Consider the following 20,855-nt stretch of genomic DNA (forward strand, 5'->3'; position numbering starts at 1 on the left):
GGGCCCCCTTGTGGCGCAGTGGTGTGCCTACTCTGGACCAGGAGTAGGCACACCACTGCACCTGCTCCAGTGATCTAATAATACCTCAGAAAAATTGGTTCAATAATTTTTAAAAACCACATTCACTGCATTCCCTTTGTTTATCTTCTGTGTTGCTACTTCAAAGAATTTAGTTAAATAAGACACATGATTTTCTTTTACCAAACTGCCTTCTGTCCTTAATTAAGCTAAAATCTCTCCAAATATCTGTTAACCACCCCTGCTCTCCCCAACTGAGGTTGAATTGGATTGCTGAAAGATATGTAGGTGAAAACAAATTTCAGTGACCCTGAATAAGCAGGTCGGTTAAATGGAATTATGAATAGCTCGTTCAGAGACTACATGTGTGAGGAATCAGAAATTCTTCCTGTGAAATTCCTTAGTGTAATTGTTTTTTAAATGCCATGTAAAAATCCTATATCTGTATGAGGAAAAGAGCTCTTTGCCTTTTGTTTTACTGCCACATCTGAAGCATGCGTTTAGTTCAATTTATCGGTACTTTTAGAAGAGTTGTTGTTCTTGGACAATTATTTCCTCAGATTTGATGAAGTGGAGCAGAAGACGACAGAATCTAAAAGAAAAATAACAAACAAGTTACAGTTGTGCTTGGACACAATGACCCAGCATGTCACCAGCCTAGAGGTAGGGATGTATATATTGAGGAATTGTTCATTTGAACCTTTCAGGAATGTATGTTTAGACCATAGGTTACAGAATCAGAATTAGGCCATTCAGTCTATCGAGTCTGCTGCACCATCTGATAATGGCTGATGTGTTTCTCAACCCTAGCCTCCTGCTTTCTCCCTGTAACCCCTTGGCACAAACCTGATTCCTTTTTAAAAAAGAATACATATTTTACTTTCGATTTAGTATAGTCAAAAGCAACATGTAGCCAATATTAATCAAAATTCAACAATACTGTGAATAATACCTGGCTGCAGTTCATGGAAGATATACGCCATGCTCAAGGTACTCCAGAAACAGGATTTGTGAGACTTGTTCATTGATGAGCTTTCTGGGACCTGCACTACAGAGTGTTCAGCAAATTTTTTTTTTAAAACCAAGTATTCACAGGCCAAAGAAATTTGTGTATCCTGTACAGCTTCTTTAACTGATCCTGCACTAAGCTTCAACTTTGGGCCCATTTTCCCCTTAATTTCCCTTACTGCAAACAAATTATTTTGGGGTCTCATGGCAAGGCATAGGTGGGTTGTGGTTAATACCACCCTGTTAGAAATTGAAGAGGAGAATAAACTGGATTAGTTTTCTTTGGTTCCTGCATATCCCCTCTCCGTTGCAGAGATATTAAGATTTTCATTATTATATTCCACACATTATTCACCTGTGGTTAGATACTGAATTACATTTGATTTCTCTTGGTGATGAGTTTGGACTGGACTGAAATAATTTTCTTTCTTTGTTAGAACTACCTTGTGGATTATCAAAAAGGTGCTACGAGAGACTGTGAGGAATCCTTGAAGGACGACTTCTTAAAAGATCTGAAGTCTATAACCGAATCATGCAAAGAGATGGTCAGCTCTCTCTGAGCTGTAGGCAACAGGATGCATGATATGTCTTGTTTCTATGTGTACAGTTTGTATTAAGGAATGACTATTAAGGAAAGGACACCAACGCAGGAATATATTGTCTTCCAACTGATATTTTTTGAGACTGAGAGACGCTTGGTCTTAACAAAACCTCTTGCAGGCAGAATGTCCATTCTGGATTTGTAATATTGTCAGAGCAAAAGTATTTTCAAATATAGTCTCCAATATATCCTCATGAAGGAATTTTAGAGCCTAGACTTGGTTTTTCTGAATTCCCTTCCAGCTAGCTTTGAGCAATGAAGGTGATTGATCTAGAATAATAGATACTTCATGTAAATTGCATATTAATAAGTCTTCAGTCAATGTTCCAGTCTTGATTATCAAGATATGATGTAATTCTTAAATTCTCTCAATTAAAACACTGCTTTAGTCATACGTTAACTAACAGCCTCCAATCCAGGATCTTTGGTTCAGGCTCTTTCTTTTATATAAAGTTAGACTGGGGGGGGGGGGAGGTGTTGGGTATTTGTGCTGGCCCAAGTCTCTGGAGGGAACAAATTGACCTGATTGCTGTCTGTAATCTCCAAACTCCAATGAGGATAATATATGCTTAAATTAATTATAGGTCTATTGGCAGTTGCCATGCAGAATTAAAGTACAGCCTTGGGGGGGGGGGGGGATGGTCATTAGCTACTTCATCAAAAGGAGAGGGCAGGTAATTTGCAGGAAAACAGAGGGAGGAATTGGTCTTTGGTTTGGTAGCAGTCTGCTCATATGTCCATTACATCTTGAGATTCTTTCAGTTTGCAGTTCACATCTCCAGAGAAGACCTGAACTCTCTGCAGCATTAAGTTTCTGGAGCATCATATTGTTCCCTAAATATATTCAAGGTTTTGTTTTACCAACCTAGGGAGTCTATTCCATGAAATGCAGAAACTCTATATTTACCTTGTATTAAACAGAACCCCACTGCTAGTCTTCAGCTTAAAGTAATTTTTCAAGTGTAATCTGTTGAGCTTTAATATTCTTAGGTATTTTAGTAAAATGATTATCTCAATGTGTATGTTTTGATGATGTAAATTAGTTCTTAGGTTATCTAATAAATAGTGTAAACACCTGCAATGTTGCCTGAATAGAGGACTACCGTTGGTCAAACTGGCCACAATCAAAAGAATTCCTGATCAGTAGAAGAATGCAACCCATCCAGTAATCAGTTGTCAGGACGTTACTGATATGATGATAACAAGCAGCATGGAGATTTGCAGCAGTCTTGAAGAATGAGATTGCAAGAATGAGATCACTGAGAGGAATAACAAAGGACTTGCAGGGTTACAGGGTTAAAAAAAGGGAAATGGCATTGAGTGAATTGTTCATTCAGAGAGCTAGCACACAAACTCTTGTGTAATATACTGTATTTGGATTTTTAGAAGGTGTACAGTAAGGTACCACACCGTAGATTCTCCAACACCGTGAGCATTTCAGTAGCCTATGTAGAGAGGACTGGCTAACAAATATAAGACAGAATTCCAAAAAGGAGGCATTTTCAGGATGGGAATTCCACAAGTAGTACAGGGGCTACCATTACTTATATGTAAATTGATTAGAAAAGTGAATATATTATAGCCAGGCTTGCTGGGAAAACAGAATTAGTTGAGAAGGCAAATGAGGATGACAAAAGAGGGCTACAGACAAATAAAGCAAGTGGGCAAAAATTCTGTTGATGGAAAATAGTGTGGAAAATTGAGAGGTTGTGTACTTTGGCAGGAAGAACAGAGGAGCTAAATATTTTGTAAGTGGAGAGAAGTGAGAGAAAGTTACAACACAGAAATTTGGAAGTCCTCATGCATAAATCACAATCATGTATCCAAATTCTGCAGTTAGCAGGAAAGACAAATGCAATGTCAGCCTTTACTTTGAAGGGAATGAAGTAAAAGAAAAGGGAGGTTTTTCTAAAACTACAGAAGATGTTAGTGAGACCACAGCTTGAATACTATGAAGTTTTGGGCCCATAATCTAAGGAGAGATACTGTCATTTGAGGCAGTTCAGAGAAAATTCACAAGACATTGAAGGACTGTGTTATGGGGAGAAGTTGAGTAGGAGTCAACTCATTGGAATTTAGAAGAGTCAGGGGTGTTTCTATTGATAAAATTCAAATTCTTCAGGACTTGACAGGGTACATGTGTAAAGGTTGTTTCTCCTTGTGGGAGAGTCCAGGTGCAGAGGGCATTATCTCAGAATTAAAGGGTTGCCCATTTAAAATGAGAAGAAATTCTTCCTCATTTGAGAATAGAGAATCTGGAATTCTTTACTGCAGAGGATAGTCTGCATCAAAGGTAGGTCTGGGTGGCATAAAGGTGTAGCATTGAATGAAGCATCAACAGAATTATGCCTTTGGGTAAAATTAACATTCCACCATAATATCCTAACTCCATTAGACTCTGATTTCACTGTTGCTTGAGCTGACATTTTAATAATGCGCCAAGTGGATCAGGGAGCTATTGGACAGGAGGGCTCCGACATTTGTGGGGTGGGATAGAGGGGGTTTCAGAAACTTCAATAAACAAACTTGATAGAATCTGATAAGTCACCAGCAGTGGCAGATCCTCCTTGGAGTTCAGCTCCTATACATTGAAGAGCTGGGACCTGGAAGATAGATAATCTTGATGTTGATGAGCCTATATTCACATACCAGTCTGTTGTTGGATGATGAATGCTGGTAATTCCACCACTATTAGCGAAGGTGGTGTTTATCAACTGAATAAGAAGACACCTTGCCTGTCAATATTTTTATGTAGGTAGAGTTTCCGGTAGATAGGATAGTGAACAAGGTGTTTGGTATTCTTTCCTTTATTGGTCAGAGTATTGTATACAGGAGTTAGGAGGTCATTTTGTGGTTGTACAGGATGTTGGTTAGGCCACTGTTGGAATATTGCATGCAATTCTGGTTTCCTTCCTATTGAAAAGAAGTTGCGAAACTTGAAAGAGTTCAGAAAAGATTTACAAGGATGTTGCCAGGGTTGGAGGATTTGAGCTACAGGAAAGGGTTGAATAGGCTGGGGCTGTTTTCTCTGGAGTGTCAGAGGTTGAGGGGTGACCTTACAGAGGTTTATAAAATCATGAAGGGCATGGATATGATAAATAGACAATGTCTTTTCTCTGGAGAGGGGCAGTCCAGAACCAGACAGCATAAATTTAAGGTGAGTGGGGAAAGATATAAGAGACCTAAGGGGCAACTTTTTATCACAGAGCATGGTGCATGTATGGAATGAGCTGTCAGAGAAAGTGGTGGAGGCTGGTACAATTGTAACATTTAAAAGGCATCTGGATGGGTATATGAATAGGAAGGGTTTGGAGGGATATCGGCCAGGTGCTGGCAAATGGAACTAGATTGGGTTGGGATAGCTGGTCGAGTTGGACCGAAGGGTCCATTTCCATGCTGTACATCTCTATGACTCTAACCAATTTATTCAGATATATCATGAAACTTAAACCTGGGCCTCCTCGTATCACTGCACCATAAAAGCCCTTACAAACTAACATTTTTTATATACAATAGAGTACCAGGATTTAGACAAGCTTTGTGATTTCCTCTTTCAATGTTTATTAACATTTTCTTCATTCCTACTTTCTAAGACAGAGCTTTAGACAATTTTTTTAACCCTCTTTGAAAATCCCTGTTAATAGCGAATAAGCTAATAAAGGGACCATTTGCTGTCTACTTCTAATAGAATGGCTACAACTCAGGAGGAGGCATCCAACCCAGAATATGTGCTGGCTTCTCCAAGAGCAATTCAATTAATAGAGTGTGTGTTGCTAGAAAACCACAGTAGGTCAGGTAGCATCTGAGGAGCAGGAAAATTGACATTTTGAGCATAAGCCCTTCATCAGGAAACCTGTACACCTTTCAAGTGAGGAGACCAAATTGGTACACACTTTAGGTGTGGTCTCACCAAAGCCCTAAATAGCTGTAGTTTTATATTCCAATTACCTTGCAATAAATGACAATGTTCCTTTTGCCTCATTAATCACTTGCAATACCTGTACACCATGGTTTTGTAATTCATGTACCAAGATACCCACTTTCCCCTGTATATCAGAGCTCTGCAATCTGTCTTCATTTAAAAAGTATGCTGCTTTTCTATTCTTCCTGCCAAGGTGGACAAGTTCATATTTTTCAGTATTGTAGTCCACCTGCTAAATTTTTGCCCACTAACTTAACTATCTAATTCCCTTTGCATACTCGTGAATTTGGTACAATTGAGTTTCACATTAAGAGTCTGATTATGTGATAACATCATAATGATGTTATCGGCCATTTTGGACAGGACATGGGTAACACCTCCTTAATAAAGCTCCTGCTGATTAAAACTTTGGCCTCCTGATCCTTTTTTGAAATGTAAGAAAAAGAAAATTGGCATAAACTTCTTCTCGATGACTCCACTGATTTGTCACATTTTTTTTTAAAAATGGCCTTCACTATATATCTCCAAGAAATTTCGATAAAAAGGAATCAGAAGATATCAGTGGTGCATCAAGGTAAGTACAGTCAGCAAGGAAAAGACATCATTCCAGGGAAGAGCTGAATAGAGCAGAAGTTCATCACATATTCCACCCTGAAGGAACACTGTAAGGACTACCCTACATGGAGAGAAATATTTTGAGCTTGGGTTGTAGTCTCAAAAAAAGAACAGGAAGCCTCAGAAATACCTTGCTTCTCACAGATAATACCAAGAGTCTTGTAGTATATTGATACATGGGTCCTTCCCATTTACAAAAACAGGTAAGTTTGGTGTCCTGAGACACAAAAATACCCATAACTGCAACAGTAGAGGTCTCACCTCCTGATTTTCCAAAGCCTGTCCACTAACCACCAGCCTTTACAAAAAAAATTCATTCATTCACAGGAGTTTGGTGTTGCCGGTTAGACCAGCATTCCATTTGGGTCCTCAGAATATGACCCAGATTCAAACTTGGGTCCTCAGAATATGACACAGATCTCTGAACTAATTACAGTAGACCATCACCTGTCTGTTCAAGGCCAAATGAAATGTATGGCAGGTTAAGTGAGCCAAGGGAAAAAATAGCAGGAGGGTTTACAAAAATTTCCAATTCCTTTCTGGCCTTTGGAGAAATACCAGAACACTGGAGGACATTCAATGTGGTATCATCATTCAAGAAGGGAGCAAGGAAAAAAACAGTAAATTATAGGCCAGTCTAACCTTGGTGGTGGGAAACTACTGGAAACAATTCTGAAGGATCAATCTGCATTTGGAGAGGCAGGGAGGGAAGCAGGGATTAACCAAGAACAATCAGCATAGCTTTGTTAAGGGAAGGTCATGTTTGGCGAACTAGATTGAACTTTTTGAAGAGGTGCTCAGGTGCTGGATGAGGGCAATGCTTTTGATGATGTCTACTTGGACCTCAGTGGGGCTTTTGATAAGGTCCTGCATGGGAGACTTATAGCAAAGGTAAGAGCCCATAGTATCCAAGGAAATTTTGAAAATTAGATCCACATTTGGCTAAGTGGCAAGAAGCAGAAGGTGATGGTTGAGGGGCATTTTGCTGACTGGAAGTCTGTGTGCCATTGGTTAATCACAGGAGTCAGTGTTGAGGTCCTTGCTGTTCATTAAATGATTTAGACTTGAATGTAGGATGGTTGATCAGCAAGTTTGCAGATGATATAAAAATTGGTGGGGTGGTAAATAGTGAGGATAGGATTGCAGGAGAAATACAGATAGGCTTTTCACAGAGACTGATCAGGAATTCAATCCAGATAAATGTGAGGTGATGCACTTGGGCATGATGAACACTCCTGAGAAGCTGGATCAGTGGTGCTGGAAGAGCACAGCAATTCAGGCAGCATCCGAGGACAGGCAAAATCGACGTTTCGGGCAAAAGCCCTTCATCAGGAATCAGGACTCCTGAGAAGCACCAAGGATCAGAGGGATCTTGGTGTGCTTGATCACTGGTCCCTTAAGGTACCAGGAGAGGTGGATAAATTGGTTAAAGTATACATGCCTTGTCTTTATTAGCTGAGGCATAGAGGTTAAGAGTAGGGAGGTTATGCTGGAACTGTATAAAGCATTGGTTAAGCCTCAGCTAAGGTATTGCATGCAGTTCTGCAATCCACTTTATAGAAAAGATAGATGTATAGAAGGGTGCCCTGTAGATTTATCAATACCTGAGCTGGAGAGTTTGAGATTGGACAGACTGGGGTTGTTTTCCTTCGAGCAGAGGAGATTGACAGGGGACATGATTGAGATATGTAACATTATGGGGAGCATAGATTGTGCCTCCTTCCTGTCCACACTGTTTGAAGGTAAGGGGCAGAATGTTTAGAGGAGGTAGTTAGGAGGACAGATAGGAGGTTCTGTGGGGACGAGAGAGACTCACTGTTGGTGTGTTGCCTCCCAGGTGCCAGGGTCCGTGATGTATCTGATCGTGTTTTGGGGATCCTCCGGGGGGAGGGAGAGCAGCCCCAAGTCGTGGTCCACATTGGCACCAACCACATAGGTCAGAAGAGAGATGGGGACTTGAGGCAGAAATTCAGGGAACTAGGATGGAAGCTTCGAGCTAGGACAAACAGTTGTTTTCTCTCGTTTGATGGATCTAGATCTATGTGTTTGTTTATGGCATTGTGGTTGGAGTGCCAGGCCTCGAGGAATTCTCTGGCGTGTCTTTGTTTAGCCTGTCCCAGGATAGATGTGTTGTCCCAGTCGAAATGGTGTTTTTTTTCATCCGTGTATAGAGCTACGAGGGAGAGAGGGTCGTGTCTTTTTGTGGCTAGCTGGTGTTTGTGTATCCTGGTGGCTAACTTTCTTCCTGTTTGTCCTACGTAGTGTTTGTGGCAGTCCTTGCATGGAATTTTATAGATTACGTTGGTTTTGTCCATGGGTTGTACTGAGTCTTTTAAGTTTGTTAGTTTTTGTTTGAGAGTGTTGGTGGGTTTGTGTGCTACTAGGATTCCAACCACAACGCCATAAACAAACACACAGATCTAGATGCCATCTATCAACCCCTCAGAAAACAAACAGGAAATGACATCACCACAAACCCCAGGAACCCTATCCAGGAGAAAGATATAAATAGAAAGCAGGAGGCAACAGCTTCGCTTCACTTGGAGGTCACCACTGATGATGTTACCGAGCCAGGTAATGAAACGTCTGGATATCAAACCTACACCTCAGCGAGCAAACCTACACCCGAAACCTCAATCTGAGCTACAAACCTTGCGAAAACCCTAAAAACATTTAAGGAGTATTTTGATGTGCACTTTTGATTGCAAAGTTGTGGGCCAAGTGCTGAAAAATGGGATTAAAAGAGTTAGTTGGTTTCGACTGGTGCAGATGCAATGGGCCAAAGGACCTTTTCCTGTGCTGTAGATCTCTATGACTCTATAAGCTAACAAAATCAAAGCAGGTCTCGCCATCCCTGTGTTCCTAAGTATTGTGAGAGGAGAAACATGTAACCTTCGGAGGAATAAAACAAACAACTAGAGATAGAGTCACAGAATCATAGAAACGTACAGCACAGTAACAGGCCTTTCAGTCCAACTTGTCCATGCCGACCAGATATCCCAACCCAATCTAGTCCTACCTACCAGCACCCAGCCCATATCCCTCCAAACCCTTCCTATTCATATACCCATCCAGGTGCCTTTTAAATGTTGCAATTGTACCAGTCTCCACCACTTGCTCTGATAGCTCATTCCACATGCGCACCACCCTCTGCATGAAAAAGTTGCCCCATAGATCTCTGTTATATCCTCCCCCCTCACCCAAAACCTGTTCTGGACTCCTTCACCTCAAGGAAAAGACTTTGTCTATTTATCCTATCCATGTCCTCAAGATTTTATAAACCTCTATAAAGGTCACCCCTCAGCCTCCGACACTCCAGGGAAAACAGGCCCAGCCTATTCAACCTCTCCCTATAGCTCAAATCCTCCAATGTTGGCAACATCCTTGTAAATCTTTTCTGAACCCTTTCAATTTTCACATCTTTCCGATAGGAGACCAGAATTACACACAATATTCCAACAGTGACCTAACCAATGTGCTGTACAGCCACAACATGACCTCCCAACTCCTGTACTCAATACTCTGACCAATAAAGGAAAGCATACCAAACACCTTCTTCACTATCCTATCTACCTGCGACTCTACTTTCAAGGAGCTATGAACCTGCACTCCAAGGTCTCTTTATTCAGCAACACTCCCTCGGACCTTACCATTAAGTGCATAAGTCCTGCTAAGATTTGCTTTCCCAAAATGCAGCACCTCGCATTTATCTGAATTAAACTCCATTTGATCAAGATCCCATTGTAATCTGAGGTAACCTTCTTCGCTGTCCACTACACCTCCAATTTTGGTGTCATCTGCAAACTTATTAACTATACCTCTTATGCTTACATCCAAATAATTTATATAAATGACAAAAAGTAGGTGTTGGAGATCTAAAACACACAAATGCATAAAGTGCTCAGAAATTCAGCAGATCTTACATTATCAGTGGAGATAGAAACAGTTAATTATTTGAGTTGCTGCCAGACCTGGTCAGTCTCTCCAGCAATTTCTATTTTTGCTCCTGAGGGGTTCTGCTATAGCCAGAGAAGCCAGGTTCCAAAATTTATGAAGAAACAGTAGGAGTACAACTGAATCATTTATCAGCAGAATCATCGGTGATTTCTGAAACGTTCAGGTTCCACAAACTTAAACAACATAATGGTGACTCTAACTCCTAACTTATGGCAATTTTAAAGAAATCAACAGATTTTGCAAATTCCAAGACAACTTAAATGTTGCTATCAGAAACAGATTGGTATGTGTTTTAAGTTGTGAAACAATCCAGAAGAGATTACTGACAGAAAGGCACCTAGACTTAAAAGCACTGGAACTAGCATCTCACTGGAACTAGCATCTCACTGGAAATAGCATCTCACTGGAAGTACCATCTCACTGGAAGTACCATCTCACTGGAACTATCATCTCAATGGAACTAGCAGCCAAGGAAGCTGAACAGCTAAGCTCCAGCATAGGGGTTCACAAAATGGTGGCTGAGAGATAAGTACCAATGCAGATTCAAATTGCCATCAGTGTGGAAAAAAACAGTTCATGCAGCAGCTATTTATCTTATCTATGTCCTCAAGATTTCATAAACCTCTATAAAGGTACTGTATAAAGAATCACAGTGACAGGGACCCGGGTTTGATTCCAGCCTTGAGCGACTGTCTGTGTAGAGTTTGCACATTCTCCCTGTGTCTGCATGGGTTTCCTTCAGGTGTTCTGGTTTCGTCCCACAGTCCAAAGATGTGCAGGTTAGGTGAATTGGCTATGCTAAACTGCCCACAGTGTCCAGGGATGTGTAGTTAGATGAATTAACCGTGGAAAATACAGGGTTACAGGGATGGAATGAGTCTGGATGGGATACTCTACAGGGAGTCAGTGTGGACTTGTTGGGCCAAATGGACTGTTTCGAAGAAGAATTCACAACTCTTAGCATTGGTTTATTTGATTTATTTTGGTAAGCGTTCAGGGACAGGAGCATGCAATTATGAGTGAGGCAGGTAAGGCTACCCAGAGGGCAACAGCATAAGACCTTCACAGCCTTAGCATTTGTTCAACAGGTTTGAGGTTGTTTCAGCTTCTCTGGATGACAGTGAGGGGTACAACAGCGATAGTACTGATGGTAGTAACATGGTACAGGATGCCACTCAGAAAAAGGGTAAGAAAGAATATAATGGTAGTAGGGACAGGTGGTATAATGTGGGGTGGAGAAGGGAGGGGATGTGATTGACATGAGGGGGATGTTTTCCACAGCAAAAGAAATCCATCCAGATGGCTGTGTTACCTGCCCAGTACCAGGGTTCAGGACATCAGCTTATGCCAGACAGGAATTTGAAGTGGGAAGGGAAAAATCATGGTCCACTAGGTATCTTCAGTGGAAGCAGAACAAAAGCATAGTCAAGACATAGACATCAAGAAGCAGTACATAAATAATCCCCACATGATTACAGGAGCCACATGTAAATTGGTACACAGCATTAGAGAGACAAATACCCAGCTAAAAGACAGGTGTGGGAGACGTGAGTCCCAATTCTTGGGGCACTGGCACCTCTGTTGGGGAAAGTGCAATCTGCACTGATGACTTGGTCTCCAGTTGAATCACGCTGGGCCTGGTGTTCTTGCCAAATACATAACTGGGAAAGTAGAGAAGATTTTAACCTGAGTAGTGGGGCAAGGATTTAACTTTGGGAAAATGTGGTGAATCAAATACAGTCAAGGCCATAGAGAAAGGTATTAATATGAAAAATAATAAACAAACTATGAGAAGAAAGGATAGAGTATGAATTTTGACCAACAGATAAAATTAGAATTTACATAAACAATACAAGGTCAAAACTAAAAGCCCTGTATCTGAATAAACATTATATTTTAAACAAAATGGATGAACTGAGAGTAAAAATAACAATAAGTATGATCTGGCAGCCATTATATAGACACAACTGTGAGATGACATGAATTGGAACAAGAATCTTGACAATTAGGAATGACAGGTTGGGGGAAAAAATGGAGGGGCAAGTGTGAGTTAATGATGGTTAGTACAATACAGAAGGAAAAGGTTTGGGGAGAAATGATAAAGGCAAGAAGTCACTTGTGAAAACAGCGTACAGGACCCTAACAGTAACCATATGGTATGGTGGGGCATAAAGGAAGAAAAAGTGAGAATTTGTCAGAAAGGCATAGCAATAATTACAGGAGAATTTACTGTACATATCAATAAGAAAAGTCAGAAGAGCAAAGGTAGCATGGAGAAGTTCATACAGTATTTGCAGATTGCTTCTTAGAACACTATGTTCTGGCGCCAGTACTGGACATGGCATTGTATGGCGAGATAGAATTAATTCACCATTTCATCATAAAGGTGTCCTTCGGTAGCAGAGATCATAAAATGATTAAATTTTACATTGTTTGTGGGAGGGAAAAGTGGGTCTGAGACTTTTTAGAAGTTTAAATAAGGGAGGCACAGTGACTCAGTGGTTAGCACTGCTGCCTCACAGTGCCAGCCCTGGGTTCAATGTGGAGTTTGCACATTCTCCCTGTGTCTGCGTGGGTTTCCTCCGGCTGCTCCGGTTTCCTCCCACAGTCCAAAGATGTGCAGGTTAGGTGTATTGGCCATGCTAAATTGCCCATTGTGTCCAGAGATGTGTTGGTTAGATGGATTAGCCATACGATATGTAGGGTTACAGAATTAGGGTAAGAGTAGGGTCAGGGTGGGATGCTCTTCAGAGGGGTTGGTGTGAACTTGATGGCCTATTTTTGCATTGCAGAGATTGTATGATTCTATGAAGGATAATCTTGAGCACATGAAAGCAGAGCTGGCTAAAGTAAATTAGGTTAAAAAGATACATCAGAAAAGATACAGTGGCAGACATTTAGGGGGGATTTCAAAAGATACAAAGTCAATACATTCTTACAAGTGAGAAAAATTCCAGGGACAGGCTTACCATCTAGACTAGAAATTAGCTAAAATGTTAAAGGTAGAATCAAACTTTGCAGAAACAGATGTCAGAACATTGGACAGCAAGGAATAAAAGCAAGGAATGACCAAAAACTTTAATAAAGAGAAACAAAAAGTTAAGAGTAGGAGAGAAAGCTGGTCAGAAACGTAACAAAAGAATTTCTATAATTACATAAAGAGTTAACAAAGTAAGGTTGATTCTCATCGAAAGTGAAACTGGATAATTAGTAACGGAAAATAAGGATTCGCAGCTAAATTGAGCACGTAATTTGTTCTGTCTTCACTATAGGGCAAAGAACAGTAGTATTGCAAACACTTACACCCCTCATCTCCAACTACTGCAAAATGATTGCCCTCCATTTAATCAGACCAGGCACCCATTTACCTGACAGTTTGATTCTAGTACACAGACAAACTCATCCTGAAATAATCTGGAATAATCCAGAAATCTATCAATAACATTAAATTACAAAGACCCTGGTATCTTTTATATTATTACTAAATAACCAAAGTGTTCAAACTTTTAAAAAGCTCAACAAGTCACTTTAAGCAATTTTTTAAAAAATCATTAAACTCTGATCCAATCTCTAGGTAATAAAATTCAGAAAATAGCCATTGACAGCATCAGTTTGTGTGATAAAGGGGTTAAGAAGAAATAGACTCATGTTGGCTGAAGGTTCAAGACAACTTGCCCAGGTGCCTATACCTAATTAACAAGGGCAGATACCAACTACAGCACCCAAAGGAAAAGACCATTTCCTCCATTAAAACAAGACATTCGCTTAATGTGCTAACTGTCGAAATGTGCTTCCCTGTCAAGTTAATTATTTAAGTTCTTAGTCTCTTCACTGATAGCTTCTCCTTAGTGATGGAGTCAACAGCACATTCTCCCTTGCTCTTTCCAGTGTCATTACTATACTCTCTCAATCTCTAATTGCAGCATTTCCTACGAGGATGCCTTTTCTCCTGTGTTAAGCAAACAGCCTACATCCCTATTTAAATCTGTCTTAGCTCTCAGCATTTCCAAAAAATACAAGAGTTTAAATTCTAAATCAGTCTGCGAATGTGAAGCAAAATCTCATCAGTTGTAGGTTAATGGGCAAGGCCTCTGATTGGATGGCACTGACTGTAATTGAAAGCTGGGAGGGAAAAGACAACATCTTGTAGAACGATAAAGGAACAGCGGGTAAATTTCAGTGATAACTGTCAAAGTGTCTGAATGTTCTTATGAAAAATGTTGGTTAAAATCTGATTTTGTGAGTGAATAGTTGGTGATTCACTTGATGAGAATAGATTCACACATAGCCAGTCACTAAAGGTCCCTTTCAACATCTTGCATCTTGGAAAATCTTTTGTCTATGGAAATATGGGGCATGCTATAGAGATACAACCCACTTCCAGCAGTGGTTGCTAAAGATAAATCCCAAAGAAAATCCAAATGCAATACATACACTCAGTGGTAAAATATGTCGCAGTTCTAGGGTTATCCAGATCAGCATTAACAGCCCCCAACTTCCAGATCCAACCTGGCTGAATCCTGGACGTTATTAACAGCAGAATCCACTCAGTGTAGTTAAATGTGAACTCGTTGGTGTGTCAGCAGGTTAGATGAACGAGTGAATCCTTTTCCACACACAGAACATGTAAATGGTCTCTCTCCAGTGTGAACACGTTGGTGTGTAACCAGGTTGGATGAGCGAGTGAATCTTTTCCCACATACAGCACAGATGAATGGTTTCTCCCCAGTATGAACGTGCTGGTGTGCCAACAGGCTGGAGGAACGAGTGAATCTATTTCCACATACAGAGCAGGTGAACGGTTTCTCACCAGTATGAACACTCTGATGTGACAGCAGGTTGGATGACCGAGTGAATCCCTTCCCACAGACACAACAAACAAATGGCCTCTCCCCAGTGTGAACTCGCTGGTGTGTCAGCAGACTGGAGGACTGGATAAATGCCTTCCCACACACAGAACAGGTAAATGGCCTTTCTCCTTCATGAATACGATGGTGCGTCAGAAGGTGAGACGACCGAGTGAATCCCTTCCCACACAGTGAGCATATGAATGGCCGTTCCCCAGAGTGAACAAGCTGGTGTGTCAACAAATTGGAAGATTGAGTGAATCCCTTCCCACACACTGAGCAGGTGAAAGGCATCTCTCCTGTGTGAATGCGCTGGTGTCTCAACAGATGGGATGAGCGTGTGAACTCCTTCCCACATGTAGAGCAACTAAATGGCCTCTCCCCAGTGTGAACTCGCTGGTGTGTCTGCAAACTAGACGACCGTGTGAATTCTTCCCCACAGGTGGAGCAGCTGAAAGGTCTCTCCCCAGTGTGAACTCGCTGGTGCGCCAGCAGATTTGATGAACGAGAGAATCTCCTGCCACACGTGCAGCAGCTGAAGGGCCTCTCCCCACTGTGAACTCGCTGGTGGGCCAGCAAATTTGATGAACGAGAGAAATTCTTCCCACACATGGAGCATATGAACAGCCTTTCCCCTGCGTGCACACACTGTTCTGCCAAGAGATCAGTCAGCTGACTAAACCTGTTCCCAACGCGAGTACACATAAATGTACGTTTCCTGTCTTCTGTAATAATGAGTTGATGAATCATCAATGATTTGTTTGTGAATTATTTAACAAACAAACACAGAGCATGCATACAGTTTCTTCCTCACCATGAATGGTGTGATGCTCTTTCAGCTGTGTAATTGGGTAAACTTCTTTCAGCAGTGCTCTGGAGCGCTCTCTCATTGACCCTTACAGGTCACACTGATTGCTTCCTTCTATATTCCAAGGTCAATTATATTAATGTCCTGATAAGTAAAATTACTGTCAGATCTTGACATGATGTTTGATTTGAGCATCTCATCCGTAATTCCTCCATTTGTAATATCCTGTGAAAAAAATGCACTTTTTTTTACTCTATGTGCCAGATAAAATCTCACAACAGGCACCACAAGTATCCACTCCATCAGTAGCAGCAGTGTGTACTATCTACAAGATGCACTGCAGAAATTCGCCAAGGCTTCTTTGGCAACACCTTCTAAACCTACTAACACTTCCATCCAGAAGTACCAAGGCGGCAGATTAATGGGAACACCACCACCTTCCCAAGTTCCCCTTCCAGCCACTCACCATCCTAACTTGAAATATTTTGTCATTCCTTCATTATAACTGGGTCAAAATCCTCTCTAATGGCATCGTGGGTCTACCTACAGCAAATGGACTGCAGCAGTTCAAGAAGGCAGCCCATCACCATCTTCTCCAGGGCAATTAGGTTTGGACAATACATTCTGACCACAAGTGAATAAAAAAAATCTAGTTATTCCAGAACATTCTTGCCAATTCTATCAATTGAAGTTCAGTGCAGTCCTTACTAGCTTCCAAAGCTCAATAAATCTGTTGGACTAGAACCTGGTGTTGTGTAATTTTTAACTAAACTTATGAAGACAGAGTTGGAAGACAGAACTATATAGCATAGTTTCGAAATGTCTCCCATTTAAGACTGAAGTGAGGAAGAATTTATTCTCTCAGAGGCTCTTCAGTGTTTGTAATTCTCTTTCCCGAATAGCAATGGAGTTGGGCCATTGAATACTGTACACTCAAAGGGGAGTTAGACTTTGATCAAAGAGTGAGTTAAGGGTTAGGTGGACCATCAGGAAATTAGAGTTAAGGCTATACTCAGATCAGTGACAATCTTATTAAATGGCTCAGAAGGCTCCAAGATACAAATGACTTACTTCTGTTCCTATTTCTTATATCCTTATTTTAAGGCTACCTAGACACTGCACATGAGTATAAGTGTCACATAGAGGAAGAATGAGAATAAAAGCATCGAGTTCTGATAATCACAGAAGGTAGGTTTGGAAAAGCAATAGTAGGTGAATGAACATCAGGAATCCCTGGGGAACAGTTATCAGGTAAGACTCAAAATATCATTAAAGCAATGAACTGTCCAAACCTGAAAAGCAGGTTCTTCAAAATGACACATGACAGAATTCTGAGGCTGAATATGATGATCATGATCAATTAGAAGACACTGACTGGTCAGAAGGAGTTTTAGTCCAATGATGAGTGTGTTAGCCACATTAACTACGCTATATTAGACAGTGATTGTATCTTGACAGTATGTGAAGCAGATTGGTTAAGTGTTCACTTTGTAATCAGGACTGTTCAACATATTGAGGTCACTAAGAAGTGGTAATTTCATGCAAAATCGTTGAATTAATCAATTCTAATAATAGTACAGTACATACTCTGTCCCCATCATCCAGTTCTCAAATTTTGCTTGTTACTCCCTTCTCTCCATCAGAGTCTTCCTCTCCCCACTACTGTCTTCCTTTGTCCTGCTCGCACTCTCTCCCCATCTTCTCTCCAACACCATCAACCTTTCTCCCTACACTGCCCCCATCATTGTTCCTCATTCTCCTTCACCGTCCCCCACTCTCCTTTACTATCCCCCACTCCCCTTTACTGTTCCCACCTTTCACTATTATCCCCTCTCCTTCACTGACCCCCATTCCCATTATTGTTACCCACCCCCTTAACTCCCCATCATTGTCCCCCTTCCCTGTCACTACCCCCTCCCCTTCCCCCTTCTCCTTCACTCCCCCTCCCTTCCCCTTCATTACCCCCTTCCCTTCAGTGCCCCCTCCCCTTTCCCCTTTACTGCCCCCTCTCCTTCACTACCCTCTTCCCTTCACTGCCCCCTCCCCTTCATTACCCCTTCCCTTCACTGCTCCCCTCCCCTATAATGCCCCCCTCCCCTTCACTATCCCCTTCCCTATACTGCCCCCCTCCCCTTCCCCTTGACAACCCCCCTTTCCTTCACTGCCCTCCTTCCTCTTAGAGTGTGAGTAGTTGATAGAAAACAATGAGGCTGTCTATACCTCATATTGTCACAGTGCTAGTGAATACAATACAGTCGATACAGGGCCAGGTGGTAGATTGAGGATTTATGACACACAGGACAGAACTATCACATCCAAAGGCCAATTGACTTGGGTAGGAACTGTAGACACACAATGATCCAATGAATGATAAGATGCAACAATCATGGCTCACACAAGAAAAGCTGCTGGTAGCTTAAATATTGATTAACTGTTCAGGATGGTCATGATATGGTGTCCATAGTCTGGCTGAAAGAATGAAAATAACATGAAATGTGATTCTTGTTAGAAAATGATCACATGCCACAGTTTCTAACCATGCGAGGGAGAGAATCTCTCAGTAATTGTCTTGGAAGACATCAAATCATGAGCTGTAATAGACTACAAAATGAAAGATGAGGCCAATTGTGACATAGATCTAGAAACAGCCATTATTGTAACAGTGACGTTTTGATGGCCATAACTAACATGATGCAAAATAAACATACTGGATAGTGCGGCAATTTGGAATTGCCTCTGTAGAACTAGATGGAATTAGGTTCAGGAGTTAACTCAAACTATCGCAGCCTTGTTATAGAGATGATTTTGTACAGGTAGGGTAGAATTCTTACAGCTAAAGGTGATACTCAGGGTTTTCAGCAGCTGGACCATCCAGATGTTTGAATGGTCTCTCAAAATTAGTAAGTATTCCTAAACATCTGTTTAGCTCTTTTCACCTCTCATTCAGGATCTAATGAGATAAATGCCAAGTTTCCACAGAAAAAAAAATCAATATTGTTCCTCATATTGTCTGAAGAGAAATCAGCTATGGCCTGAATGATGGTTTCTCTGAAAATAGGCTGTTCCCAAAGGACAGGAGATCCCGCACAGATTTATTGGTTAGATTAGATTCCCTACAGTGTGGAAACAGGCCCTTCAGCCCAACCAGTCCACACCGACCCCCCGAAAAGTACTTGCGGAACGTTTCAGAGAACACCTCTGGGACACCCGGACCAACCAACCAACCCAACCACCCCGTGGCTCAACACTTCAACTCCCCCTCCCACTCCACCAAGGACATGCAGGTCCTTGGACTCCTCCATCGCCAGACCATAGCAACATGACGGCTGGAGTAAGAGTGCCTCATCTTCTGCCTAGGAACCCTCCAACCACAAGGGATGAACTCAGATTTCTCCAGTTTCCTCATTTCCCCTCCCCCCACCTTGTCTCAGACCCAACCCTCGAATTCAGCACCACCTTCCTAACCTGCAATCTTCTTCCTGACCTCTCTGCCTCCACCCCCACTCCGACCTATCACCCTCACCCTCACTTCCTTCCACCTATCACATTTCCAACGCCCCTCCTCCCTACCTTTTATCTTAGCCTGCTTGGCACACTATCCTCATTCCTGAAGAAGGGCTCATGCCCGAAACATCGATTCTCCTGCTCCCTGGATGATGCCTGACCTGCTGCGCTTTTCCAGCAACACATTTTCAGCTCTGATCTCCAGCATCTGCAGCCCTCACTTTCTCCGAAAAGTAGCCCACCCTGACCCATTTCCCTCTGACTAATATGGGCAATTTAGCATAGCCAATTCACCTGACCCGCACATCTTTGGACTGGATATTTTAGCGAATAGCCAGGGTCTCATGTTCAGCCGACACTGCCCCTTTAACCAGAGACCGGCAGATCCGTGACCCTTTAAGAGGACGCCCATCCCCCACCAACAAAACGCTCCACTCACAAAGTTCAATGGGCTTCCTCCGAGTCAGAACGCACTAAATCATAAACAAGAAGCTGATCGCTAACTGAAGCTTCTATAACGGTACGAGTCGAAATCCGCTCCAGCAACAGCCAAACACCAACGGAAACGCTGCTCGCGCTCCCGCTCCCGCTCCCGCTCAAACAAAAGGGGCATTCGCCGCCCCCTCTCACAGACCCCGCCCCCACAGACACGCCCACCACACCTCAGACCCCGCCCCAATCTCACATGGACACAGCATCCCTGCACACTGCCACTACTCTCACATATCCACCACCCAGATGGATGGGAAGGTGGGGGGAGGGAGGGGGAAGGTGGGGGAGGGAGGGGGAAGGTGGGGGAGGGAGGGGGAAGGTGGGGGAGGGAGGGGGAAGGTGGGGGAGGGGTGGGGAAGGTGGGGGAGGGGGAAGGTGAGGGAGGGGAAGGTGGGGGAGGGGTGGGGTGGTGAGGGAGGGGAAGGTGGGGGAGGGGTGGGGGGAGGGGGAAGTGGGGGAGGGGTGGGGGGAGGGGGAAGGTGGGGGAGGGGTGGGGGAGGGGGAAGGTGGGGGGAGGGGGAAGGTGGGGGAGGGGGAAGGTGGGAAGGTGAGGGAGGAAGGTGGGGGAGGGTGGGGGGGAGGGGGAAGGTGGTGGGGGGGGAGGGGGTGGAGGGAGGGGGAAGGTGGGGGGAGGGGGAAGGTGGGGGAGGGGTGGGGGGAGGGGGAAGGTGGGGGAAGGGAGGGTGGGGGGGGGAAGGGGAGGGTGGGGGGGGAAGGGGAGGGTGGGGGAGGGGAGGGTGGGGGGTGGGGGAGGGGAAGGTGGGGAGGGGAAGGGAGGGGAGGGGAGGGGAAGGGAGTGGGTGGGGGAGGGGAGGGGGAGGAGGGGTGGGGGAGGGTGGGGGTGGGAGGGTGGGGGAGGGGAGGGTGGGAGGGGAGGGGAGTGGGGGAGGGGAGGGGAGGTGGGGGAGGGGAGGGTGGGGAGGGGTGGGGAGGGGAGGGGTGGGGGAGGGGAGGGTGGGTGGGGGAGGGGGTGGGGGAGGTGGGGGAGGGGAGGGGAGGTGGGGGAGGGAGGGGTGGGGAGGAGGGTGGGGGGAGGGGTGGGGAGGGGTGGGGGAGGGGGTGGGGAAGGGTGGGGAGGGGAGG

General features: G+C 43.3%; 2 protein-coding genes across 3 annotated transcripts in view; one reads left to right on the forward strand and one right to left on the reverse strand.

Moving 5' to 3' along the window:
• ndc80 (NDC80 kinetochore complex component) overlaps window positions 1-2,708 on the forward strand; it is a 62,527-nt gene extending 59,819 nt beyond the window's left edge. For both annotated transcript variants that reach the window (XM_087976170.1, XM_087976169.1), the window contains exons 16-17: window positions 579-681; window positions 1,464-2,708. In XM_087976170.1, the coding sequence (XP_087832296.1) occupies window positions 579-681; window positions 1,464-1,586 (226 nt within the window). In that variant the 3' untranslated portion in view covers window positions 1,587-2,708. The remainder of the gene's footprint in view (window positions 1-578; window positions 682-1,463) is intronic.
• Window positions 34-19,852, reverse strand: LOC122546321 (uncharacterized). Its single transcript, XM_087976174.1, has 3 exons — window positions 19,720-19,852; window positions 14,556-16,001; window positions 34-610 (listed from the first exon to the last, which is right to left on the reverse strand). The coding sequence occupies exon 2, from the start codon at window positions 15,716-15,718 to the stop codon at window positions 14,678-14,680; it is 1,041 nt and encodes a 346-aa protein (XP_087832300.1). The 5' UTR covers window positions 15,719-16,001; window positions 19,720-19,852; the 3' UTR covers window positions 34-610; window positions 14,556-14,677.
• Between the last annotated feature and the right edge of the window lie 1,003 nt (window positions 19,853-20,855).

This window comes from Chiloscyllium plagiosum, unplaced genomic scaffold, assembly GCF_037043375.1.
Source record: "Chiloscyllium plagiosum isolate Xiang-an unplaced genomic scaffold, Cpla_swu_hap1 HiC_scaffold_28, whole genome shotgun sequence".
NCBI classification, from domain to species: Eukaryota; Metazoa; Chordata; class Chondrichthyes; order Orectolobiformes; family Hemiscylliidae; genus Chiloscyllium; species Chiloscyllium plagiosum.